This window comes from Rhamphochromis longiceps, linkage group LG13 (genome assembly GCF_057381845.1).
Source record: "Rhamphochromis longiceps isolate RC_006_pf linkage group LG13, R_longiceps_female_GT1.1, whole genome shotgun sequence".
NCBI classification, from domain to species: Eukaryota; Metazoa; Chordata; class Actinopteri; order Cichliformes; family Cichlidae; genus Rhamphochromis; species Rhamphochromis longiceps.
In genome coordinates, this window is record NC_140569.1 from 14756130 (window position 1) to 14780208 (window position 24079).

General features: G+C 41.1%; 2 protein-coding genes across 2 annotated transcripts in view; one reads left to right on the top strand and one right to left on the bottom strand.

Moving 5' to 3' along the window:
• LOC146655516 (VPS10 domain-containing receptor SorCS1-like) overlaps positions 1-24079 on the top strand; it is a 54493-nt gene that overhangs the window by 15964 nt on the left and 14450 nt on the right. Inside the window, exons 3-16 of the mRNA XM_085427920.1 lie at positions 1341-1440; positions 1634-1792; positions 3798-3871; positions 10037-10101; positions 10638-10756; positions 11085-11174; positions 11995-12174; positions 19642-19788; positions 21494-21596; positions 21904-21980; positions 22623-22714; positions 22900-23007; positions 23336-23453; positions 23618-23751. Of these exons, the coding sequence (XP_085284046.1) occupies positions 1341-1440; positions 1634-1792; positions 3798-3871; positions 10037-10101; positions 10638-10756; positions 11085-11174; positions 11995-12174; positions 19642-19788; positions 21494-21596; positions 21904-21980; positions 22623-22714; positions 22900-23007; positions 23336-23453; positions 23618-23751 (1566 nt within the window). The remainder of the gene's footprint in view (positions 1-1340; positions 1441-1633; positions 1793-3797; positions 3872-10036; positions 10102-10637; positions 10757-11084; positions 11175-11994; positions 12175-19641; positions 19789-21493; positions 21597-21903; positions 21981-22622; positions 22715-22899; positions 23008-23335; positions 23454-23617; positions 23752-24079) is intronic.
• Positions 15911-17874, bottom strand: LOC146655517 (uncharacterized). The gene has a single exon (XM_085428797.1). It carries the CDS (start codon positions 17645-17647, stop codon positions 15911-15913), a length of 1737 nt encoding a protein of 578 aa, XP_085284923.1. The 5' UTR covers positions 17648-17874.

Here is a 24079-nt window from a genome sequence, read left to right on the forward strand (position 1 = left end):
GAATAGTTGCATGGTTGGTTTATGGTTGGTTTTTAAGTCCTGTAGTATTTTTCCCCTGTACCATACGCACTGTATTAGCTCTTGTTTTGAATGTGTTTCTCCACACCTCCACACAGTAAGTAATGCACAGTATGTATAATGATTTTGATTTATGTAAAGTTTTATGTATATTTAGTTTTGGACCTTCATATTTTTACATTGTTTATATTTGCCTAACAAGTGAAAGTTCAATCCCTTTCAACTTTGGGAACATAGATCTGTTTGGGCTTGTGTCAAGAACGGCATCTGTCGTAACAAATCTGCCAAATCTGACATGTGGAGTTACCCGCTGTGGCGACTCCTTTGTGGATAATGGAGCAGCCAAAAGTGGTTTTCATATGAACCTTCCAACATCATTTATATACAATTATCATGCCCGGAAATACATTTTTCTTGCCCTCTTTATACTTATAAATTTACTTTTTTTATTTGCCTGTTACAAAACATCCTCTGCTTTATTTTGCTTTAATTTAGTGATAATATATTTTTTTAATTTCAGCCATTTTCTTTCAGTTTTCTTTCCACTATATTGTTCCAAGTGTTCCTAGGGAAATATAAATTAATCATCAGCAAATGAAGTGAATTTTAACAATTCAGACATGTTACATGTCATTTCTATACAGCATGTTATGTTGGTGTTTAATACAGTCATCAAGAACTGAAGAAACAAAGTGATTTCCTAGTTATTATTATTCTTAGTTCATGAAGTTTTGTGCAACATTTCAGTGCATTCTCTTGCCAGGATATCAAATACTGGTGTTTATCCTCTAAGACATCCTAAATCCACAAGTTTTTTTTGTATTATGCAGTGCAACGGCTATTTTTTACTGAAATGTCACCAACCACCTAAAACCGATATCTATTTTGGTGAAAATAATAGGTATTCAAAATGAAATCTGAAATAGTGCCTTTGTTTTGAGATGAAAAAATGACTTCAAAACCCCATTATTAAGCTTTCAGGCAAATATGTCCTTCATTTGATTTCTAAAACACGACAGAGTGGTAATTAAATGTAAGCATCAATAATAACACAATAATAACACTTATAATACCACTACTAATTAAAAGGAATAATAATATCATGCCCCAGCCACACATGCAACACTGGATTTATTGTTTATTTTAATAATTAAAAAAATCTCCATTCATTTAGCAAATTGCTTCACGACTTCTGCTGTGGTAATTTTCTGCTTCCCTGAAATGCTTAATGATACCATCAGCATCTTAACTAGTAGGTGTTGCGCTGTTCTTCTCTTCTCTCCAGCAAAACCCATTTACTTTGTCCTGTAATTGAATTTTAGGTCAACTGATTATGGGACCACGTATGAAAAGCTCAATGAGAAAGTCGGGACAAAAACCATACTGAGCTACTTGTATGTCAGTCCAAACAACAAGATGAAGGTAAGTGTGAACGTGCATGTCGTGTACGTGGATTCATAAGTCTGTCAGCAGGGTTATTATGATCTTTACCCTACACAGCCCTGCAGGAGTCTGTGCCTTGCGTCTGTTGCACAAGCACTCTTTAAGCCCTGTGGAATGGATGCTGTCATGGTGGGCTGCTGATTCCCCTGTCTCTTGTCTTGTCTTGTCTTAGATCATGTTACTGACCGACCCAGAAGTGGAGAGCAGCTTGCTCATTAGCCTTGACGAGGGGGCGTCCTATCAAAAATACAGCTTAGCCTTTGATATCCTCAGCTTGCTTTTTCACCCCGAGCAGGAAGACTGGATCCTGGCTTACAGCCATGACCAAAAGGTAGAGTGTAGCTGTCAGATGGCATGAAATAGTTGCAATAAAATCTGAAAATGTGACAGAAAAACATCTCCATATGAGAATGTGGGCTGTTGTATACAGATTACTTGCTGCTTTTTATTCTTTTGTTACTTTTACTTGAATGTTCTGCCAGACTGAAGTCACCGTGGGGTCACATTGCAAGTAATCTCTCTATAAAATGATACAGAACATAGGTTGCCTTCATGGTCAGATGCATTCATTTTAATGCCAACGTTAACTCTCATAACATGGTCTTCACAAGCACAGATATCTGCCGCTTCTGCAGCCCTTAACAGGTCATAAGGTGCAGCTACAGACAGCTCTGAATGGATGTGTCCTCAGAAAGCACAGGGGAAAGTTAACAAGTTAGACACGCCCAAACAATGCACAAACTCAGTCACACACAATAGCGAGCATAAACACACACCCTCCATTACTCTGTGTGAGAACCCTGCTGTCTGCTTTACTCAAAACCAGAGGCATCAAACTCGGACTCCCAGCCTGCTATTGGAAGACTTGATTTTCAGAGAGAAAAACAGTCAAGGTCTGAGAAGTGAGATAAATGATGCAGGGAGGAAGATGAAAGCTGAGTTGAGAGCCACAGATGGGTCAAAATAAAGATGCTCCAGACACGTTTGCCTTTAGGTCATTCTGTATGTCTTTGTAAAGCTACATTTCAGTGGTTTTCCTTGTTCCTTTTATCGCAGCTATAGCTGGGTTTCATTTTACATTTATTGATTGCCTGTCATGTCTTTTAAAAGTTGTAAGTACTTAGATAACTCAAAAATGATATTGCCGATCCTTGTAAGGCTGAGAGCTTAAGATGCACGCTGCTCAGTCATTAAGGAGAGATGACAGGCTTTCGGACTGCTTGAACACAAGTAAAATGGCTTTATGGAGAAAAATTACAATGACAGCTACAAGACGGATTTTAAGATGTCAGGTAGGAATCCTGCTGTGTTACTTTAAGAACAAGACGCTGTGGTTTTTAACTCAGAGACCACTTTGTATATCACTTCCCTCTTATTTAAGCCATCACAGTAGATATACACCATTCCCTGTGATAGGTTTGTAGCTTGAACCCATCCGCTGGAACGTTGAAGACAATATAATTACACTGCTAAGCAAGACACAAATAGGCAAAGTTCTTCATGTTACTCGTGCACAGGAGAGACCGGACAGAGCGCCCAGTTGCTCTCGTCCGTTCTCCCGTATCACTGTCCTTTTATTGAGGTTACATGAATATGCATAGGTTCATTAACATATGACGTCTACATACACAAAGAGTACCGTGTGTGTGTGTGTGTGTGTGTGTGTGTGTGTGTGTGTGTGTGTGTGTGTGTGTGTGTGCTACTGCTGATCAAAGGGTCATAAAAGCACACAAGCAAACATCCTTGGTCAGGAAGAGGGTAGACCCCCCCTCATCCTAGATAACACAGTAAGGAAGTCTAGCAGTTCATTTATACACAAAAAGCACTTAAACTAAAACAAATGTAACTACGTTAATCCTACCATAACAATTAAACAAGGTACGAACTTTCCCATGCTCCCAGTGTGGAATGCACACCAGGCCTCTGTAGCCTGTTAAAGATCACACAACTTATCACTACACAATTGATTATACACTTCTAAGCATCTATGGTTAAATATTTCTAAGCATAAATGAGTAAATGTTTCTAAGCATAAATGACAATCAACAATACAACTCTATCACCCTGTTTTATTTTTAAAATCTGGCTTCTAAGGGTTGCTGCATTTTTACATGAACTGGTGGATCTCCGCATAAAGCATGCACTTAGTAGTGCTGTATTTTTTTAAAAAAACAACTAAAAATCTTAATGCCACAAAATTTAAAGATTTGGCAGCTGCTTGGAAAAGAAGTTGGACATAAATCTTGAAATAATCCTTTTGGAGATTCTGAAAAAAAATCATCTTTATACTGTACCTCATGCCGTAGACATTTGATTAATGCCTTCCCATTTTTCAGCTCTATGTCTCCGTTGAGTTTGGAAGAAGATGGCAGCTTGTGCATGACAATGTCGTCCCCAACAGATTCTACTGGTGAGATCAACATCCAGTCATTTGTCATTCTGGTAGAAACATGCTGCATTATTTTCACACAAAATATGTAAATTGAGTTGTGTGCATTTTTAGCACTCTGCTCACAACAGTAGTACAGAGGGGAATGATCAGTCAGCAGCTTGTTTTCAGTAATGACAAAGAAAACAAAACATTAATGTTATCAAGTCAGATTTAAACCTAACATCTAGAGTCTTAAGTGTGCCATTTTTTTTAAAGTTTTAGCTCGGGCCTGCCATTTTTATTTTGTCTTGTAAAGCACTTTGTGGCTTTGTTTTCAAAAGTGCCATGTAAAGCATTTTTTTAAATAAAGTTCTTTGTAGGAAGTGCCTTGGGTTATAGAAAAAACAACATGTTTGCATTTGTCCTTTCAGAAATGGTAAAAATGAATTAAACTTAAAGCCTTTTTCTTTAAATAGCAAATGCCAAGCAAGGTTTCCAGGAAGGCAGAGCTTGGCTTGTATTTATAAATATTTTATATTTGCTTGTCGTTCTTTTTATTTTTTTACATAATGCGCTGTGTCTAGTTTACACACACTTATAAATATTTGATCCACTGAATACAGTCTCCTCATGAAATATTTTTGGCATATTTTTGGATTACCATATTATGTTACAAATCAGGGCTTACCCGAACATTATCCATCAGGTTTTCTTTTTTTTGGTTTCCTTTCTTTCTTTCTTTCTTTCTTTCTTTCTTTCTTTCTTTCTTTCTTTCTTTCTTTCTTTCTTTCTTTCTTTCTTTCTTTCTTTCTTTTTTTGCATGCATGTACCTGATGCATAGAGTCAGGACTGAGGTTGTGTCCTGGGGCTTTTGAGCTTCTCTTAGGAACCGATACAGGGACTATGGTCGCTGATATGTGTTAAATTTATGACAGTTTTTATAGTAGCTGGCTTCACACTCTTCTCTAAATAAATAAATAAATAAAGCCATATTAATCAGGAAGTTTGAAATGACGTACAGTGGAGTGATCTGCAGGTTTTTGTTAGTCTTAAATCATGTTGACAATATTATGGTAAATACAAATCTGTAGGGAAGAGGTAATGACTAAGTAGAATTCAGGGAAAGTCATGAAAAAGGCATTTTAGTGCCTTGTTTAATGATGCTGATATATTTTTATCCTCAAGCCTCATTGCTTATGGTTGTTCAGGAGAAATAGTTAACTTTCTAATTTGTTTTTTCTAGTCAATACAATTAAATGCAGAACGATGGACATCTTTGGGTTAAAGGTACTTCAGTTTGCAGCTAGGTTGGAAAATCTTCATAAGCTAAAACTGCTGCATGAAGTAAGCCCACAGGATTTACTGTGTGTGTGTGAGTTCGGTATTTATTGTGTCAAACTCCCAGCCCACAAGGACTTAAAATACACTAAAAATACAATTTGCAGTGGTGAAGGAGCTTGTCACACAAAAACATTTTATTGCCAACACAGAAATCCTGTCCCATGTTCAGGGCTAAAACACAGCATTATATTAACCAGCCTTCTACAAGAGTAGGTTATAATCCCTTTATAATGATGTGTAAAACATAAAGTAGACTGGATCTTTCCATGTAACCTACATAATGAACTACACCAGTACTGTACAAGGTCTTTCATAATTTTCCTATAGACTATAGGCTATTTTTCACTCATTTTCAGTCCAGTACTTTTAGAGAAATGTTACGTAACACTGACCTAATTATCATCTAAGGATACCAAAAAACTAACTGAAGGGATGAACCAGTCAACTTGACAAATAAACAATTTTATATTGTATCTTTAGGCACTTTGTTACTAAATCCTCTCTCAAACACATTAGTTCCCATTTCTTGAGCTAAATATGTGATACATGTCAAACATAAAGCAGTTTTACAAATGAAATTGTATGTTTGCACCAAGTTGATTGCCAAATTAGCTGAAAAGTTGCCATATCTCGATGTAGTGTGCAGTGTGTACAGGTGTAGTGCAAGGATGGGCCAAACTAATTTGGGCTGGAACTTGTAATCACATAAAATGCATGTGTTTGATACTATTCTACCACTTGTGTTTATTACGAGTGAATACATGCACATGCATAATGTATGAAAACAATACCTGATCTATCACCATTGTGAAGACCATCATAGAGTATTCACTCTCTTAAATACTGACATTCAAATTGTAACTAAATAAATAATATAATAAAAGAAAGAAAGCAAGTTTATCCTCACTGTATGTACTCAATTATCAGTGTTTTCATAGAATTCACATTTAGCCTTTTGTGCATTTTAATACGTTATTCTGATCATTAAAAATTAAAAACAATATTCTTATGGGCAGTCAGAATGGGCTCATTGTAGATGTGGGTGGGCCCTCTCCCATTAGACATTAAAAAATGATGAAATGCAGAATCTATGATCTAGAAAGCATCTGACTGACAACAGCTTAATTTTTCAGCATTAAAATGATCCCAAACACACAGTGAAACACGGTCAGTTATGAGTGGCCTCCCCAGATCCAGCCAAAAAACAGCCAATATTCAAAGAAAAGCTTTAAATGTCCTTCAATAAGCATGGAAAACTATTCAAAAACATTACAAGATAGCTTGCCTAAGAGGGTTCAGGCTGTGGTGAATGTAATCCTACCAAATATTGACTTTCAAGCTTGTTAGAAATGTGTTTTTAGGCAGTTTACCTTATACACTGTAGATCCATGTATGTTTACTGCACCTGTTCCACATCCCCTAGCAAAATATAAAGAAATGAGGGGCAGCTGAACATTTTTGCACAGTAGATTAGTATATAAGTACACATGTTTGACTTTCAAATTCTTTCTTACATGAGACTGCAGCTACTCTTCAGCAGAGAATGTGTTCATAATTTAGGTTTGTACAAGACATCAGCAGATGGTCTTTCTTCACAAATCACCAAAGGTTTGGTGTGAAAATCACTCATAACAGTTGTTTGTTTTAAAAAATAAAAACCAAAAACCAAATAAAGAATTCACCTCACTAACACAGAAGCGTCAATGCAACAAATCCTAGTTTTAAAGATACGTTTGATTTTTTCCCCCCCATCATCTGGAACAGTGAGTGATGCCAAAGGATTAATCAAAAATCTAATTTACAGTGCTCAAATGTGTAAGCACATCCTTTTGTCTTTAAGGAAATACATAAACCCAAATATGCAAGAAAAAAGCATCCCACACTGCTCAGTTTAAGATGATTTACAAAAGCATATGTTAACACTTATCGTGAATTCATGACCTCTTGCATACTGATATGAAAAGTTGAATATGATTTATTTTCTGCTGCTATTTATCATTTGCTTTGCTGTGTTAAAGAAGGACAAGGCTGCCTCTTTATCGGAAAGGCCAGGCTAAAGATACGAAGAATGAAAGCTCTGATATGTAATTATAACATTTGGAATTCAACCAAAATCGCTCAATGCCATTACTTCAATTTCTTTAGCCCATCCTACACCATGATGAAGACATTAACATGATTTGATAATTCACAAATCTTTGCCATTAAAATTCCCTAAATTGTTGCGTTAGATACTATTAATTCAGGTATGTTACTTATAGTTCTGAAGGTTTTAATCAAATATTTTAATCAAATGTGTTTACTCAACCACAAAGCGGTCTATGAATTCCTTAAAGGTCTTGCGTCCTTGCTGTAAAATGCTACCAAAAGGCGTTAGTTATTGGGGAACATAGTGTAACATTGCAGGGGTTATTTAAGACCAAGTGCTGCTGTTCACTGATAGAATTGGATGAAGTATTTGACAGAAAGTCCATTAAAAGAGATGGAGCTGTGAGGCAATTACAGAGTGCTGAGGGAAGCAGGATTGGAGCTTTTTATATTGTAGTTCAGACACAGTATGGAAAATGAGAAGAAAACCCATCTTCTGTCACAACAGCTGCTGTGGTCACTCCAGCCACTCTTCACTTAACCGCTACCGTGAAGAATCTGTAGTGAAAGTGAATAAGATAGCTAAGTATACTTTACAGATAACGAGTGGTACAGGCCAAACGACCCATCAGTGCGCTTACTAAGGAGTTTTCTCAGTTTTCTTTGTTTCTGTTACAGCCTGATTATGTACAAGGCTCCACTTTATTCAAATATATTCAGTGCTTTTTGTCTCGCTATTTTACTAAGCTACTTGATACAAAACACTGAATGTTAAAATTGGGGGACCTACAATGAAAGCCTAATTTAGGGCTTCAGGAGTCCCAAAATAATTTATTAAGGGGATAAAATAAAAATTAAAAAAGAAAGAAAATTCTGTTCTTTAAGTTAAACTAACTTTTAATCCTTTGCAAATGTATGCAAGTCAGTACAATTATATTTATATGTAAATAAGTTATTTCTCAGTTAGCATTAGTTGTTTTCATGCAGTTTATAAAAAAAACCATGAAACATATGCAGCAACTATCAGCACTAGTGGTGACAAAAAATAGTAATACTCCAATTTAAATGTAACAACTTCTTGATTTTGGAACTACTGGGAATAACTGTTTAATACATAACTTAAAGGCGCATGCAGTGTAATGCTTGCTGCTTTATATTTTATTGTCAGTCTGTATTGTAGTAGCTTTGGAGGAATCACACCAAAAAAATCTGATAAAATATAAATAATATAAAAGCTGATATTACTTCTGAACTCTTTAAGTCCTTCATCTCAGACAGCCTGTTGTCTTCTGATTGGCCAACTGGAAGCCTGGGCAGCTCCAGGTGCTTTGGAGCAATATCACATCTGTTTGGCAGCGTGGAGTTTCCAAATACACATATGTGTGTATAAAAGATAGATGTACCCAGCATGTCATTGTTTTCTGTGCTCTGTGTTTTGAAGCCTCATTTTGGCTGCTGCCGTGTTAGTTTTTGGACCCAGAAGAGACCAGATTTAGAGAAGAAAGCAAAAGTTTAACAAACCACCACCACAAACTTACTGGACAGACATGTGTACCTGCTAATTTGTTTTGTATCACACTAGTAAAATACCAGAATTTAACTCTTTAACACTAAAGGGCAAATTTCTAAACCTTCTTGCACAAGCTTTACCACAGCCACAATGTCAGTCAGGTTATTTCATGAAAATGCTCCAGAAGACACTAGCAACAGACAGTGGAGGGCTTGAGTCTGTGACTATAGTGTTCCGCAGGCTGCATCAGCACACATCAGTCAAAGCAGCCACGTCCAGAATCCAGAAGGATGAGTTATAAAGACCCAGTATATATTTGTTATGATGGAGGAGACTACCTCTAAAGACAAAAAACAGTGTATTATGTATTTTCTGTGCCAGGCTGTAAACAAGGTTTTTATTGCTTCTAAGTTGGCCATTTTGCTATAGCAGTCTGTGGGGACTGACTCGCTTCAAGTGGCCTCGGTAGTTTTTTAAACACTTTTGTGTTGGATTCATTTTTCTAGCCTGGAGGTTGTAAACCTTCTAAACAATGTACATTGTTATTTACAACTTTTTAATATTCATGTCAGAGCCAGAATCAAATATGATTAATCAAAAAACCCATTGCTACAAACATGACATGAACATTTTTTCCTGCATCTTCATAGAGATTAAGTAAGCTTATCACAGATTTCTTTTATATAGATTTCTCCATATATTGCTTGTGATTGAAACTTCAGTGTTATATCATACAGTCAGCTGGTAATTAGCTTAACCAGTCTGTTTTGAAGCATAGATGCCCTGCTGCTGTCCTTGTTGCTGCAGATCTTCTCATATACCAGACTGAATTTGAACATGTGAGAGTAGATTGGAGAAATTGCCATTTGTAGTTAAGAACAAGACATTTGTGTTCATCTCTGTTTTTACATTTTGCTCTTGGAATCTCCTCACCAGGAACAGGAGGAGGCAGTGCTCACAAGCAAAGGATGGTAACTCACTACAGGCACCGGAAAGCTGGCCAGTCAGAGCACAGTAGGCTTATAGAGAAGAGGTGGGGCTCAATGAGCCCAGAGCTAATATCACCTTTTTCATGAGGAGGCTTCAGCAAAGCCCATACATCAGACGAAAGTGGGCTTTTAGGCAGCCTGTAGCTCTTATATGTGCTTCAGAGTAAGAAATAAATGAGGAATTCTTCAGACAATGTGAAACGTTCACTTTTCTTAAGGGTCACGGGACAGACACTGATTATAAAACAAAAAGTAATGTTTATCATGATGTTACAGGTCCAGACTGGGCTTGGACAAAGAACAAGGAATGATTCATCTGGAGATCAGCGTCTCTGATGGGCGTGAGTAATAACAACATGTTACCTTGGCAACACAGAAAAAAAAATTGATTTATCACAATTTAGTTTAACAATGTTTTTTTTAATATAATAAATATATATGAATAATTTCATTTAAGTATATTATTATTATAGTGAGAAACAAAGAAAGTAGTCAGTGCTGAAATTCTTCTTCCCATCTGGCTACATGAAGTCTTCATACAGTCGAGCTTATTCATTTTTGAAGGGCTGGGCTGTGACTTGGCGCACTCGGCTTGACTTTCTTGGCCACAATGCAGAGAGGGGGGCACTTCCATAAGGGCCTTGTGTGTTAATGCCCTATCTCTGTAGAGAGTACTTCATTTGGCTGATGTTAACAAACTGGGACAGCTCTCTCTACTTTATCTATTAGTAAGAATATTGGCTTCCAAATTTTTGCTTCTATGCTTCACTTAATACTATGAGCATAGGCACTGCTAAGCTTTTACTGTGGGCTACAGAAGGTTGTTTGTTCCTGTATTATGTTGTCTTTTTAGCACTAATTTCTTGCTTACCCACAGGATCGCAGTACATAACTTGTAAACTTCAGAATTGCTCTGATGGAAACAAGAGCAAACCTTTTCCTGGGTTTATCATCCCTGATTCCCTTGTGGTTCAGGATGAATACGTTTTTATCCAGGTGGGTTTTTATTGTGAGGTCTGGTTTCATTAAAAGACAATTAAATGCTGTAAAACCAATGTGTTCACTCTTGTCTTAATGTACAGTCATGTTTTTCATTAACTAAAAGGGGCCATTATCCTGTGAAGGGATGGGGTAAAAATTAAATTGCAGCGTTGTGTATTACTACAATGCCACTCTGGCATGATGCACAACAACCTAATTAGCAACAAACCCAGAGTTTTGATGGCTGCATAAATTATTTGACCCGAGCTTCGGGCAGTTAGTGTCTTCATTTATGTTTATGGATGTTTACTATGGATAAATGTACTCTATTCTGCTTTTGTAGGTGCCAGTAGGTGGCCAGTCTGTCCATTATGTGTCCTATAAACGAAATGCTTTCTACCCGATGAAGCTTCCCAAGTACACTCTGCCAAAGGTAAGGTAACTGGAAAGGATGCAGTGTTTGATTGAGAAGAACAAGTAACATTAATTTAACTATGAAACATTTATTCCTCTGGGATATTTTGTTCTATGATTATAAGTTTTAGTTGGGTGATTATTTCCAAATACTTTCATCAAGTTTGCTTCCAGTATTATTTACTGACGGATCCATTAAATTGTTTTCTGTGCTTTAATCTCCTGAAAAATGATATAGGATTGCATAATTATGTCTCTGTTTATTTAATAGCATTGCACTGATTTTCAGTTTTCTCATCTATATCTACTTCGCCTAAATTACATTTACTTAAAGCAAATCTGGAGTTCCCGAGGGCTCCCCAAAATGTTCTGAAGCAGAAAATGTCAATTTAGCATCTGCACAAAAATGCACTGACTTCCATTTACTGCAAGCACAGCAGGGTGGCTTAGCAGTTTGAGAGACTGTGTTAGAACAACAGGAGAGATTTAGTTCCTGCAGTGTTGTTTCAATAAATCTATCCATCCTGCCTTGTATTCTGTGACCATTTTTTCTGGGAAGGGCACATCTTGTGCACCATGCTGGATAAGAGATTCAGTAAAATTAAAAGGAGCTTGGCTTCATTTTTAGTGCACAGCGTGAAATGCCTTAGGTCTAATTGCTACAGACCCAGACTGAGTGATGTCAAGAAGTGACAAATTGTTAGCTCGCAGCTTTGTGCACATCGCTAAGCGGATTTACACTTACTTGTTCTTTAAGCCATTTCCTAAGAAACATATTGGCAAATGAGTAGTTAAGTAATCCACACAGAGGCATCCACTCATGAATTCTGCTTATTTAGGACTTACAGATAATCAGCACAGACGATAACCAGGTGGTGGTAGCGATTCAGGACTGGCACCAGAATGATTCCTACAACCTGTACATGTCTGAGTCCAGAGGGCTATTCTTCACCCTGATGCTGGAGGACGTTGTGAGCAGTGGAGGTCCCGAGGGAAATATAATGATAGACCTCTATGAGGTAGGCAGTGAATGTGCTGCAGGGGTGGTGCTTTTATCTGACTACATGGTTTTGTAATATTAGGGCAGTGGCTTTTTTTGTAGTTTCTCCTTTTATATATTTCATATATTTATTATAGTCTGTCTGTCTGTGTGTGTTGACATTAATGCATTACTACTTAAGAATGCTTTATGGAGCACTAATTGAGCTCCTTCAAAATGTTAACCCCAGAGTGTTATTGGAGTATATGGTTTTAATTTTATGTTCCAAATTAAGGTAAATGAAGGTATCATATATGGTTCCTCGTTTTATTTTCTGAACATTTTCTTGACTGGAGTCTTGTCCAGTCACAGGCACAGGCTGCTGTAAGGTGGCAACATTTGCAAAATGTGGCTAAAAATATATACTTTTCTTCAAAGGTCTGAGGTCATTTGAGTTCATACACTGAACTGAGCATGCATATACACACAAATACAGGTTGTGCCCGAACAGAATACTTCAAGTGAAAAAACAGTATTTTTTTGAGTCAATACTGAGCCCACTTTGAAGAAAAACAGTAGCAGTGAAGTATATCTCTACTACAAACAAAAAAATAAATAGCATGGTGAAACCATGTGAAAATCAAGGAAAACTAAATAATTCATAAACATTGAATTACTAAATCAATTTTAGCAGTAATAAAATATAATAACACTATGTAACTGAAGTATAATAAAAATACTATAAGGGTATCAAAAAACCAAAATCACACATTTCACAGCTTGAAAATGACTAAAAGTGGGATAAATGTCTCACTGGATCACTGTATGATGTTATAGGAACTTGTGGCAACATTCAGTGTATTATTCACTACTACTATCCTATATTTATAAGAGTTTTTTTTAATAACACAAATATGGCTCTCTAGATGCATCTGGTGTATGTCTCAAAGTGGACTTATGGAAATATGATCAAATATAGTGCCACCACTTTTAGCCATAAATTCCACTAATTTCTAGAGACAACACCTATCTCAACATTTAGAACAACTATTGAAATACATAATGTAGAAGACTAAAGTCTGAAATACTCCCAGCCACTGCTGATTGGATGCACTTAGACCCCCGGAGAGCAGTCATTTTGGTTTTCTACCTTAGACCCCCGCGGAGTCATCATTTTGCGTTTCTACCTTTAAAAGCCGGAGAGCAGTCAGTCAAATGCTGGAGTCATATGTATATTAGGTTGTTACCTAGGAATTCTGGAGGGAGGGGAGTGGGGGTGAGTGATTGAGGGGGTGGGGGAGTGGAGTGTTTCAGTTTGCCATCTTAGGGAGAAATCAACACATGTCCTTTGTATGTCCTTTGTTGCTGACATTTATTGATGAAAACAGTACAAAAAACCAACCATTTGTACACATATTTACAAATAATGATAAAAAGTGAGTGAGTACATTTCAACATTTTCAGCAATCACTCACAATCCTGGCACTGCCACGGTATCTGTCGTCTGCATTTACCACATGTGTACCTGTAGCAGTGAACACATCGCACAGTGGCCTGATTTTTTTTGCATCTGTGTTTGACCTGACACGTGGCCCTTTTTCCAGGGCTCGGTGTGGAGGGTTGTGTCCGAAGCAACTGTTCTTTTCTTGCCTTCTTCGCAGCTACATGAGAGCGAGCCAACTCCCTTGCAAGCTCCACCAGGAAGTCCACCCGTCTTTCCTTCGTCCCGGTGCATGCTTGATACAGCACATGTGCATTCAGTGCTGCCATGTCAATCATGTTATAAAACACGGCAACTGGCCAGCGCCGTGTTCCTTTGCGGACAGTGTACTCCCGAACCATCTGGTCCATCACATCCACGCCACACTTTGTTTTGTTGTAAAGGGTGACAGTGTTTGGCTTCCTTTTGGTAGTGTTATCAGTCTGAACCACGCTGTGCATGCTGCTAAGAATATAGACTGTCTTCTTCCGTTTGGCCGCATACGCCGTCAGCGTGGCAGCAGAGGTTGAAAACACCTAAGAAATAAGATAAATTGTTATTTCCATAGCCCTTTTACACACAATGAAACACATAAACATAGAACCACAAAAGACCTGCAACATACCTGAGTGGTGAATTCATTGCGATCTGTCTGTCTAGTGGATTGAGGAATTTCCCTGCGAATCTTGTTGACTGTGCCGAGGATGGTGGTTTTCCGTCCAAGAAGTTTTTGCGCAAGTGAAAGCGATGTGAAGAAATTGTCCGTGGTAACATTTCTGCCCTTGTCTAGGAATGGTTCCATCAGCCTCATTACTACATTTTCAGAAAGTCTCTCCCCAGTGGGACGATTGGGGTCCTTGCCAAGATATGGGAAGACATTGCAAATGTACTTGGATTTTAGGTCGCAGGCCACCCAAAACTTGGTTGGTGCACAATCATCTCTATGATTGTGCACCAATCAGAGCACTGGGTGTTTTTTGTACTGGGTATATATATGACACAATCTCACTGTTTTCATCAATAAATGTCAGCAACAAAGGACATACAAAGGACATGTGTTGATTTCTCCCTAAGATGGCAAACTGAAACACTCCACTCCCCCACCCCCTCAATCACTCACCCCCACTCCCCTCCCTCCAGAGTTCCTAGGTAACAACCTAATATACATATGAATGACTAGCCAATTTAGCTTCCACTTCCAGCATTTGACTGCTCTCCGGCTTTTAAAGGTACAACGGTAAAAGCCTGGCAATCCCAGTGAGCATTGCATTCAAATGCACTTTTATCACTATGTGTCACATACATTAGCCTGATGTTTGCTGACTGACTGGGAGACGTTTATATGGTTCCACAACCTCACAGTGAAGCCAGTTTTAACGTCTATTTAAGTTACCAAATGTGGTTCCTTGCCCCAACAGAGGGTTTGCTTGACAGAAAATCAAAAAGTCACAAACTTTCATCACATTCATCAAGTCAAAATGTCAGATATTTACCGAGTGTCACGGTCTGGCTGGGAGACCGTGGGGATGTGGGGAAAGGAGGACCCAAAACGCAGACTCTGCGATGCAAACAGTGCTCTTTATTTACAGTGAAAAGGCTGTAAAAACAATAACTCCCCGTTGCTCCCTCGAACCCCGTGTGCGTGCTTCCCTCCGATATCTGTGCTCGTGCTCCCCGCTGTTGTGTTTCCGCACCCCCGTGCGTGCTGCCTCTCCGGACCACTCCTCCTCCTGTAGGGAAACCAGAGACGCAGCCGTCAACACTAATCTTCGGCGGGCATATACGCACAGCACAGACCTACGCTAACACACACTGACTTGGTAAGATAACTCAATGATCCCGCGTCGGTGGGAGCTCCAAGACTCTCCTAAGTAGCTCCCCCGACGAGCCCTGATCAGCGGCAGGTGTGTGGCTTCGGGTGTGGCCAGTCCCTCCGCAGGGCCACACCCCTCAGGCCTGCAGGTGGCCGAGCTCCATCCTCCAGGCACACCCGCAGACATACACACCCATACCTCGCCTAAACATATGAGTGGGACACAGACTAACACAGCACAGAGAAGGAGAAACGACACCAAAAATACATAATAATAATACACAGGTCCATGACTGCCCAGGGATCCTGGGTCGCCCAGTCCCAGGACCCTGACAGTACCCCCCCTCTAAGGGTCGGCTCCCGACGACCCAAAAACACAAACCAAAAACAGTACAACCAACCCAGGGCGGGCGGCGGGAGGTCCAGGACGGAGGGCAGAACCAAAACAAGCAAAAACCCCCAAAGAAAACAACCCCCCCAAGGTCACAGTCCCAGAGTCCGACCGCGCATCCCGCAGCGGAGCAACAAAAAGAAAAAACGCCACAAAACAGTCTCAGGCGGCCCATCAACATAACAAAAGAGTTCAGGGGGCCTACCTCGAGCCCAACGGCGGCGACGTAGCAGCTCCGGCGGACGGCAGCAAAACAGTTCAGGGGGCCTGCCACGGGTCCGGTGGCAGCGGCGCTGCTCCTCCGGCGGCCTGCCACGGGTCCGGTGGCGGCGGAACGGTTCTGGTGGCCTGCCACGGGTCCGGTGGCGGCGGCGCTGCTCCGGTGAGCAACAGCGAGGCGTGGCACCAGGTCCATGACGCGCCGATCGCTGACGTGGACGCACCGGACGTAGATGGCGAGGAGGCCGCGCTAGACGTGGAGGTCCCTCCGGTCCGCTGATCTCCTCGGCCGGCAGCGAGAGCTCCTCCTCGGCCGGCAGCGAGAGCTCCTCCTCGGCCGGCAGCGAGAGCTCCTCCTCGGCCGGCAGCGAGAGCTCCTCCTCCGGCTCGCTGAGCTCCTCAGCTGGCAGAGCGGGCTCCTCCGGCTCGCCGAGCTCCTGCTCGGGCATGCCGAGCTCCTCCGGCTCGCTGAGCTCCTCAGCTGGCAGAGCGGGCTCCTCCGGCTCGCCGAGCTCCTGCTCGGGCATGCTGAGCTCCACAGCTGGCGATGCGGGCTCCTCCGGCTCACTGAGCTCCTGCTCGGGCATGCCGAGCTCCTCCGGCTCGCTGAGCTCCTCAGCTGGCGGTGCGGGCTCCTCCGGCTCGCTGAGCTCCTCAGCTGGCGGTGCGGGCTCCTCCGGCTCGCTGAGCTCCTGCTCGGGCATGCTGAGCTCCACAGCTGGCGATGCGGGCTCCTCCGGCTCACTGAGCTCCTGCTCGGGCATGCCGAGCTCCTCCTGCTCGCTGAGCTCCTCAGCTGGCGGTGCGGGCTCCTCCGGCTCACTGAGCTCCTGCTCGGGCATGCCGAGCTCCTCCGGCTCGCTGAGCGCCTCAGCTGACGGTGCGGGCTCCTCCGGCTCGCTGAGCTCCTGCTCGGGCATGCTGAGCTCCTGCTGCAGCTGGACGAAGTCTGAGGTTTCCCGAGCTTGCACTACCCCCCGGGCTTTACGCAGGGTGCAAAGGCAGGCGGAAACTCCCTTGAGCTGGCCGAGGTAGGGGTTTCCCTCCAGGATTGCCTCGATGGCGTTTAACCCCACCACTCTTGCCCTTGTGTTGGTGGTGTGAGTTACCCAGTCCATCAGGCGTTGGACGCGGGTGAGGTCGCTCTCTCCGGACAAGGCCGCTGGAGTGGGCAGTGGAATGGAGGCTGCTGCTGGTGGAGAAGATGGCTGAGCGTGTGATGTGGATGGTGAACAGGATGAAACGGTAAGCGGTGAGGTAGATGTCGCGGGGGATGATTCAGCAGGTGACGGCTGGATCACTAGCCGGGCGATAGGCTGAGGTACCGTGACCAGCTGGGCCGCGGGCTGCGCTTTGGCTACCGGCTGGGCAGCTGACTGTATAAACATAGCCCCAGAGTAAACAGTTGAGGTGAGTGACGATGAATTGTCCATATGACTCACCACAGCCGGCTGTTGAGATGTCTGTGGATTTAGCTGCGGTGAGGAACGCTGGCGGCGCGAATGTCGTTTCCGTGTCGGCGTCGGGGCCGGCGTCTCAGGCAGTGAATCCACCAGCTGTCCGAGAGTGGAGGTGGAGGGTGGAAAGTAGGAAGTCCAGGACCACCGCATTAAGGGAGTCCACCAGCCAGGGGAATTTAAAAAGCATCTCCTGCAGCCGCCTCTCCACGGCGTGACGCAAACCTTCCGCAGGCTTCTCCCACCATAAGTCACACATGCGGTACACTTTGTCCATAATTTCCCTCCTGAGCCTCTCCTCGGAGACCGCTGGGTCCATAAGTGGCGGGATCATTCTGTCACGGTCTGGCTGGCAGACCGTGGGGATGTGGGGAAAGGAGGACCCAAAACGCAGACTCTGCGATGCAAACAGTGCTCTTTATTTACAGTGAAAAGGCTGTAAAAACAATAACTCCCCGTTGCTCCCTCGAACCCCGTGTGCGTGCTTCCCTCCGATATCTGTGCTCGTGCTCCCCGCTGTTGTGTTTCCGCACCCCCGTGCGTGCTGCCTCTCCGGACCACTCCTCCTCCTGTAGGGAAACCAGAGACGCAGCCGTCAACACTAACCCTCGGCGGGCATATACGCACAGCACAGACCTACGCTAACACACACTGACTTGGTAAGATAACTCAATGATCCCGCGTCGGTGGGAGCTCCAAGACTCTCCTAAGTAGCTCCCCCGACGAGCCCTGATCAGCGGCAGGTGTGTGGCTTCGGGTGTGGCCAGTCCCTCCGCAGGGCCACACCCCTCAGGCCTGCAGGTGGTCGAGCTCCATCCTCCAGGCACACCCGCAGACATACACACCCATACCTCGCCTAAACATATGAGTGGGACACAGACTAACACAGCACAGAGAAGGAGAAACGACACCAAAAATACATAATAATAATACACAGGTCCATGACTGCCCAGGGATCCTGGGTCGCCCAGTCCCAGGACCCTGACACCGAGTTAGATTTCTTTAATTTGTTTTCTAATTTGGGACTGTATTTGTGTCCTTAAAAAATGATAAAAAATTACATGAAATAACATTAACTTGATGCTGCTTAGGAATGAATTTTTTTTAGATGAATAATCAGAAAAACACTTGAATTTTTTTTTACCCATATACTGAAACTGTTGACTATAAGAGGACTCTGATGGCAACATGGGGAGCGCTAACGGAGACACTATGTGTCTCTAAGAGTACCATACAAAAGTCAAATCACTGGTTTGGGATCTTTCTTGAGCAACATAACAGACTCTGACAAGTAAAGCACCAACAGATGGACAAAAACTTTCATAAGAGTTCTTGTGGATTTTCTGCTGTGTTTTCCTTAAGTGCACTGAGATGTTTTAGATGCCCCTTCTATAATGAAACAGATGTTACACTGCATTCATTCTGCAGCATCTGGGTGCTTCTCTCATATCTACTTTATGGCTGCTTTATCATCTTTTTCATGCAACATTACAGTTTCACAAGAAATCATTTAACAGGTTTAGTCATTAGATAAGGTATCATTCATATACACATTTCGAAAACACAGTCAGTGATGGTGCATTGGCACAGTGCAGAATACTGGCTTTAACTAGTGCCCTGAACATATTATATCTGTGCTGACAGATCTACTACGAGGTTGCAGCAGCTGCACATGTATACATCAGCCTAGATTATCCTCATCCTTAGCCAGCAGTAAAAGCATCATGTTGTTGAAAGCTAAGATAGCCATCAGCAGTAGTTATGCTGCTCTCTGCCCAGAAACACTTAGCTGCAGTGACCAGTAGAAGATATTAAATGGTCATTCATACTTTGACAAAGATTTGTGGAAATGAAAGAGAAATGTGAGCTCAAGTGATAGCTGCAGGTGAGAGTCTGCATCTCTCTGCACATAAATACAAAGAAGAAGACATATCTCAGGGCTGTGCCATATGTTGTTTTGATTTTGCAGAGTCCTACAGATGGTCCAAAATAGTGCTCCATGTCAGGAAAAACTATCACTTTCAGACATCTCTTCCTTTCCAAACTAGGTCTTCAGCTTTACTTAAGTTTGAATAATTTACGGTTATTTTTTTCCTCCCTTTTTTGTTACTTTTCCCCCCACTGCTCTCCTTCTCTCATGTTCTCAGGTTGCCGGGATTAAAGGGGTGTTCCTGTCAAATAAAGTTGTCGAGAACCAAGTGAAAACTTATATCACATACAACAAGGGGAGAGACTGGCGTCTTCTTCAGGCTCCAGCAACCGATCTCCAAGGAAACAAGGTCTATTGTGAACAAGTAAGTGGGCCACTGACAAGAGGTACATTTGGTTATTTGGATTTCCATTATCTGCTTGCAAAAATACCGCAGTGAATCATGCTAGACCATGGTCAAAGTCTGCTGATAACTATGTGCCATAGCAACGCAGTTCTGAATGTGGCAGTAAGTGAAGAGACCTGTTATGATTAGGTTTACCTTCCAGTATTCATTTATATTCAATACATATTACTACAAGTAAAGGGAACATACCATACCTTTCCTTATTTTAAGTCATACTCAAACGTGTAAATGTAATCCCTATGAGCCAAGGCTCAGGCTCCAGACTGCTCTGAGTACTAGGTTCATATTTTCGTCTTATGTGTTGCTCAGTTCCTGGCACAGAACTTAGATGAAGTCAAACATGTATGTACGCACTCTCTCTAGACAGTATTACTACAGCACTGCGTACGCAGTAGGGGTGCAACATTTGCACAAATCTATACGGGACTGGGGAATGACTGCAGGCATGAGCACTTGATCATCGTAAATCACGAACGAAAAATTGTGATGCACTTTCAGGCCACTCTTTACATTAATCCCCTTTAAAAACTCCAGTTTTGCACTCAGATGTTGAATTTTAGAGTGTGTCTGTGTCCCGTAGAGGCTTATATTATTCATGCAACAAGATGTTAGCAGCAGTGGCAACGAATAGGGTGTAAAACACTGGATGATGGAACTACGACATGAGTAAATTCTGTAAATTCAATATAAGTTTTAGTATTATTTCTGTAGTACTGAATGTGCAACATAGACATTTTACTTGCTGCCTAACCTTTGGTGTTTCCTGACATTTTCCTGCTTTTCCATGTCAGTCACATGTTATTATAATATTATGAAGATGATTTAATCATCAAGTTCTAGCTTTAAACATGTGGTGATTAAATGATTTAAAAATCACTGGATTTTATTTTTATTCACGTTTTGCATAGCATCCCAGCATGCTTTGAAAACCAGACTTTACTGTATTGCTCTGTACCATAGATTTTTGGATAGCTTTTTGTTTGTGTGCTAAAATGCAGCACATTATTGCATTTTTGCTTTATTTTTCTTTCTTTTCTTTAAAAAAAAATAAATCAGTACAAAGCTTCACATTGTTTCTTATTCCACCAGGGTAGGTAAAGTCAAATCATAAAAGATAAGGAGCACAAGCATAAGTGGCAGACTTAGTCAACGACAAATTAAAGGAAAATTAAAACTTTTTTTAATTTAGAGAGATTCTAGGCCCATAAATTAAATCTAAAGAGGCACTTAATCCAAAAAGGTCCCACAAACACTTTCTGTCGTCCAAACTGCCTTTTAATCTACCAAGCGTACACTCGTAAGAGATTTATCTCTACTGCTGCATCTCTATCTCTAGCCATTTTCCACTAATTTTGGGAACTGTAATAAGACAATATTTACTAAGCATTACTCACTATGTGAAATAGCATTAGTTGGGACTCATATTGCTTCATAAGCTTTGATTCCACTGGGCTACAGCTGCAACTAAAATGTTTTTTTTTAGTTGTTGTAATTATTTTTGATGCTTGTTGTGTCTTTTTACAACAGACAAAAGCCCAAATATGGGCTTTGAGTTACTCATGTATATAACAATCAAATCTTCACATCATCTCCTGCGCATAGATCTGATCTATATTAACGTTTCATTTTGATTTGGAAAACTAATGTCCTTCGCGTTTCGCAGCCATACTGTTCGTTGCACCTGCACCTTCACGTATCAGAGAATCCTTACACCTCGGGAAACATTGTCAGCAAAGACTCAGCTCCAGGAATCATAATAGCATCAGGTGAGACGATATTTGATTATTTTGCACATCCATACTGTTGTTTACGCTCTGCCTTAATGCTGGTCTTTGCTCACATCCTTCAGCACACAGTCACATCTGGTTTTTTTTAGATGCAATTCCAGCTCTGTCTTTCTTAGCTGACAACAATTTAGAATATAAAAGGAAATCTGTTTGTCCTGCACATCTGTTGCATGTTCTTTAGTGGAACGACTAACAAAAGCACTTTTTTGTTGGTTCTGAATTAACGATCGGATCTGAAAACGTGACATGCTTAAAATAATTGAGATTAAAAATCTTTTGTATTCAGGCGTGGTTGGACCTGAGCTGACCAACGCTAATGTCAGCATCTTCATCACATCTGATGCTGGGAACACCTGGAGAGAGGTACATTACATTAACTGTTAGATTAGGGCTATGGGTACATTTTGTGATATTAGTACCTGTACAATGTCTTCATCTCGATAGGTAGTGCTTTCTGAATGTATTACTCTGTTGAGTATAATCAGGTTTTCCTTTTGAGTCTTTTTATCCATTCAAGAAACCAGTAATGTCTTCCCCATGACTATTCACTGAGTGTAATACGGAACAAAAGTTTTAAAACATATGACTTTAGTGAGCTATTATCTGAACAAAGAAGAAGAGAACAAAACAGGGAATCTGAGCTTTCATTGCCAACTTTCATTCCTCAGTTTTCAGCTGCTGTTGCTGCAGTCACATTTTCAAAAAAAACCCCTACAAAACAAAAAAAACAAAGGCGTGAAGTTTGACAGCCAGCCTTGTGCATATCTGATCTTTAAAACAAATAAAACAAAAGGAGCATTTAGACTTTTTGCCATTGGCTTAAGTCTGAAAAAAATATCAACAATAAGAGCAACGCTCGCTTGATGCTTTCCTTTATTCACACAGCTGAGACTCTTGTGTGTTCCTGCTTGTTCGTTGTATAGGTGTGAACATGCATGTTCTTGTACTTTGTGCAGACTTGAATTTTTCTCTGGAGTTATGAAGTGGAGCTGATTATGTCTGCAGGTTTTTCAGGAAGAGTACAGTGTGTTTTTCCTGAATCAAGGAGGATCTCTGGTGGCCATCCGACACACACCTCTGCCAATTAGACACATATGGTAAGGCTCTCCAAGGACGCACCACATCTTTTTAGAGACTGTATTCAATCTTCAAAACAAGGGAGTTTGGGGGGGGGGGGGGGGGGGGGGGTGGGGGGTTGCTTCCCCTCTGATGCTTTTCATACAGAATTCAACTCTATTTGTGGCTGGTCTGTCTGTGATCCAACCATTGTTCTCTCCCTCAGGCTGAGTTTTGATGAGGGCAGAAACTGGGACAAATATAGCTTCACCTCCTCTCCGCTCTATGTTGATGGGGTGCTGGGGGAGCCTGGAGAGGACACCCTTATAATGACGTAAGATTTGAAGGAACCATGAAGACTCAATGTGTTTCATTTTAGTTAATTACCGTCCTTGCTAATTATATTTTACCCAGATGAAGACTTAGAAGAGTTCACAATATTCTTGATTTTATTTGATATGGATTTTGGGTTTCGTCAGCCAAGATGTAGAAGAAGGGTTTCTCTGCTCCTGCAGAACATGGGTTAGAGTCAGTGTATTGTTATTATTATTATTATTATTATTATTATTATTATCAGTGGAGTTACAGGTTTTTCACATATTTCTTCTCAAATCTACCCCGCATTTGATTAATTTTCTGGCTTTTCTGACTTTTTTGTGTAGAATATTCGGTCACTTCAGTCATCGATCTGAGTGGCAACTCGTCAAGATCGACTTCCGGTCCATTTTCCAACAGCGGTGCACATCTGATGACTATCTGACGTGGCAGTTGCACAATGAGGTAAGGCGGTCTTTCTGCTATTTGACTAATGATAACGCTAAGATTCATCCATTGATTAAAGCCAAGAGAATCACTTTGATTTAGCTGCACAATAAAAGCAAGATGGTAAAAAAGAAACAAAAAAAAGAATTTCTGAAATGTTTATGATGCATTATTAATCACAGGGTGAAGTGTGCATCATGGGAATGAAGAGAATCTTCCAAAAACTGAAAGCAAATGTTCGATGTGTCAAGGCCAGAGATCAGTATATTTCCCAGATGTCAGATTCCTGCCTGTGCACAGAGGCGGATTTTGAGTGGTGAGTTCTCTTCTCTGCAGCTACACTCTTTTCACTTCATTAAATCCAATGCACAACACTTTATCAATCTCCAGAGGCAGAGTCTGTGAAGTAAACCTAAGGCACAACAAGAACAGTATTTGAAAAGATCTATTTTATAATTCACTACTTGTTATTCCTATTTCAGTCATGTTCTTTTGTAAATTTAGGACATAACTTGGTAATAATAATAATAAAAAAAAGTTTCACGAACACAGATGTTTTTCTGCTTCCTAGTATATTGTGCAGTTCATTTATCATGTCACTTTTACCACACGGTGTTACCCAAACTTATATTTATGATAATATG